General features: G+C 41.2%; 1 protein-coding gene across 7 annotated transcripts in view; it reads left to right on the top strand.

Moving 5' to 3' along the window:
- Nucleotides 1-3,787, top strand: part of FBXW11 (F-box and WD repeat domain containing 11) — a 106,081-nt gene that overhangs the window by 40,994 nt on the left and 61,300 nt on the right. For 3 of the 7 annotated variants that reach the window (XM_006765387.2, XM_006765386.2, XM_015565089.1), the window contains one exon: nucleotides 2,082-2,183. The exons of the other annotated variants lie outside the window; for them this stretch is intronic. In XM_006765387.2, the coding sequence (XP_006765450.1) occupies nucleotides 2,082-2,183 (102 nt within the window). The remainder of the gene's footprint in view (nucleotides 1-2,081; nucleotides 2,184-3,787) is intronic. 7 annotated transcript variants of the gene reach the window in all.

The raw sequence follows: 3,787 nt of genomic DNA, 5'->3' as shown, positions 1-3,787 counted from the left end.
TTCATCTTTGGAATACATAAAACCCCGTTTTAAAAGATTACAGCCTCATGATCTATGAGCAGATTCCTTCAATCCCAGGTGTGCTCTTTGGTAAATGCATGGTTTTGCATTTATTAGTTAATTTCTTCTAGTATGAGGAGGAAGTTGGGAAACGGGCCAGGCTGAGGGACCCCCCCCTTCCCCCTGAGTGCACAAATTTTTGTGCACCGGGCCTCTAGTTCTTTTAATAAGCATTTGCTACATATCTCTGAATACAGTTGGCTGTAGTGGGAAGAAAACAAGTTCGCTTAGAGTCAGACAGGATTAATTTGCAGTCCTAATTCTGCCATCAGTTAGCGCTTGTTCTCTTGCACTTGGACACGTTGCTACTTCAACAAATCAGGCTCATCTGACCCTCAGTTTCCTCTTCTGTAAAGTGCATAATACCTGTCTTACAAAGGTTTGTGAGCATTTACTACGTCAGCTGTCTAGCATATTACAGAGCTTGATAAATGGCAGCTGTTTTCATTATACAAGCATTTATGCAGCATCTTTTGTGGCACTCTATGGAAGTGTTGGGGTGACAGAATATGTCTGCCTGGAGTATCAGCAATACACTTCTAATATATTGGCTATGGTAAGCTTTGGAATAAAGGCACACATTGGAAATGTATGGCATTTTCATTGTTACCAAAAAAAGCTGCTTAATTTTTTAAAAAATTCCATTTGATTCCTCGGTTTTGTATTTTTTCAACTGCCTTTTCAAAATAATCTCAATATTCTAGTTACACTATGGGTGAGATGTCACTAATAAGTGGCAGATGCCGGATAGGAACCAGGTATATAACAGTCTTTGTTTATGTTACTGTTGGGGTAACCATAGAATTTTTCTACCAAACCAGAGCAAAATGTGTGAAAATTATGCTGGAATAACAAGTAGAAACCTGGACTTGTTTATATACATAGGATGTTTGACGCTCCTAATTATAGCTAGGATAAACAATTTGAGGTCGGGTCTAAGACTTCTGGAGTATTTTAGTTAAACCCATATACCCACCTTCAAATTTTTTTTGCATGATTATTGATTTTGCCATAGTAAATGAATTGATGTTAGATCTGAAAAAGCACTTATGAATACCACAAGTAATCTAATGGTTTTAAAATACTAACCATAATGCATGTTTATTTTTATATTTTACCTTTTTTCTTAATTCCCTGAAAACCCAGCAAGCTTTTCAAAGAGAATGGAATAGGTAAATGAATAAGCTTTTAATTGTTGCTCATGTCCAATGAGCTTTGTAAACGAAGTCCAAGATGAAAATCATGATATTCCCAAGTTTTTTCTTTGGGAAGGCAAAGTGTGTATGATACTAAAAATCAGATATGTTTTTAATCAGCTCTTTTTAATTGCCTGTCTCTAGCAATCGCTCACTCATCTTTCTTGTTCCTATTGCTTAATGTCTCTAAGCTTCCTGTGATTTTATTTAGGGAAGTGCAAAACTAACCACATGATAAAAATTCAGGTGATCAAAGTTTTTACAAAAGAGGCACCAGTCTTGTGGAATGAATGTGGGTTTTCATAACAGACAAACCAAGGTTTGAAATTCTGGCTCGCCCCTCTGCCGTGTGCCCTTGCAAATGACTTAACTAACCTCTCTGAGCCCCAGTTTCCTTGCACTGCGGTGTGGGAATTAGAGAACACATTGAACGTGCCTGGCACATAGTAGGTGACGTACTGATGGCAATTATAATTATATGACATAAGCTTACTTTTATGAAGTTGTAGTCATAATCTCACCACTAATCTCGTTTTGCATTCAAACGTTCACAGCTCCCTTTAATGGGTTTTCATTTAATCGTTCCCTCTCCCTCTCGATTCAACCGAATCTAGAGGATTAGTGGTTGGCAGCAGCAACCTTTTAATAGGACAGAAAGTGGGCCCTCTCCCCAGGTTTCAGTAAGTTGCCTGTCACCACCACCCCTGACCTCCAAACTGCCACGGGTGCACCCCCCGCCCCACTAACATCCAAGTCGCCTGTGTGAAGGAGTGATTTGTTGCGGCCTCTAACTGCTTCTCTTCCTTCCTTTTTGTCATCCTGCAGTGTTCTGTGCCAAGGTCTTTGTGGCTAGGCTGCGCCAACCTGGTAGAGAGCATGTGCGCACTGAGTTGCCTGCAGAGCATGCCCAGTGTCAGATGTCTCCAGGTGCCTCTCTTCTTTCTTGTTGTAAATGTGTTTTTACGTATGCCATGAACATTTGTTGAAACTTGCAGTAGTGTGTTTAAGCCAATGTTAAGTCTGCTAAATGTTCTGTGTAACCCTCTGCTTTCCTCCAGCCTGGGTGCCCCGCATGGAGGAGTTAGGACCCAGAGGGGCCCTTCTGAGCAAATGGGTCTGGGCCGGGCCCTGTTCTGCTCCTCTTTTTCTGCTCCTGCTTTTAATTCTTACCCCCTCCCTTGAAGTTGTGATTCTCATGTTTAACAGTTGTGCATGTGCCCAAAAAACCCTGACATTTCCCATTTGGCTACTTTTAACAGCTCTTTGTTCAATCGGGAGGGTTTTATAATTAAAATGGTGGATTTTCTATTTTGAAACGCATCCTTTTGGCTTGCTTTCTCTCCCTCCTTCAAAAAAGGAGTGGGGGAGAGAATCACTAATGGTAGAAAGCCTCAAATTGAAGTTTACAAAGATCACAGCTTTATGCTGCCAGCAACTGTCAGTGTGGGCCACTTCCCAAGGCCAGATCTGACACCTGTCCTCTGTCCACCCAGCGTTCCAGGCCGAGGCCGGCAGAGAATTCCACAGATAAAAGTCAAACTTTTTGGGGGGAGCGGGGAGGGGTTGCTCAGGAAAAAAAACAAAACTGTTTGCAGGAGTGCAGCCTGACTGAGCTCAGTATTGGGACTGATTCTCAGAGTGCCAGGCAGAAGACATTGTGGCTTCCCTGGGGAAGCTCTGGTTAGAGAAAGCATGTGTTTAATTAAGTATGGTTTCAATGGCAGTATTCCGTTTTCATCACTGCATATTCCAGACAGTTTGATATATCTTTAAAACGCATTATTAAATTCCTGGCATCCTGGTGAGACTGCCCTGTTTCAGGGAAATAGTAAAATCCGCAAGTGAGCTAGAGGGATATGATTAATGGCAGGGGTGACTTGACTGTTCTCAAGGTTATCTTTCTATTCATGTTCGGTCTTTAAATGGAACTGGGGAGCCAGGAAGGAGGAACCCTTCCTTTATATTGGGATTGTGCATTTTATTTACTTGTTGGCAAACGTTCTGATTAGCATTTGTGTGGTTATTGATTCAAATCGCTTTTTGTAGAAAACGGTACCGCAATTTCACTAACACATTAACCAGAGAGTGGATTCGATATAAGATCCAGTTGTCTTAGAGTCTATATGAAAAGGTGGGCTATAACTCGTAGGGTCCAAGGACTGGGTGTTTCAGTGAGGCTGCGTGGTAATGAATATTTATCTGTGGAAAAGCAGCTTCTCTGCATGCAATAGTGCATGTGCTCTTCCTTGGTGCTGAATAATGGACATTTGCATTAGAGTAATAGTGTACATCTTTGTCTCTATTTTTTTCCTGAAAAATGCTTATTACTTGAATGTTACAATTGCTTTTTAGTAGGGGTAGAAATTTAAGAAGGGGGAGAATTGTGGTTGTGAGGTTTGGAAGTGCAGAAACTTTTTTTGCTCAGTTAAAAGTAATATTCAACAAAGAACGGAAACATCACTCAGTATATTTTGAACAGTGTTGGGAATTCTCACGGTGGGGGGTGAGTGGGAGGAAGTATGGGTTCCTAC

The sequence above is a fragment of the Myotis davidii genome, unplaced genomic scaffold (genome assembly GCF_000327345.1).
Source record: "Myotis davidii unplaced genomic scaffold, ASM32734v1 scaffold399, whole genome shotgun sequence".
NCBI lineage: Eukaryota > Metazoa > Chordata > Mammalia > Chiroptera > Vespertilionidae > Myotis > Myotis davidii.
Note: the sequence above shows the minus strand (reverse complement) of the source record. Positions and strands in the feature narration are given on the sequence as shown.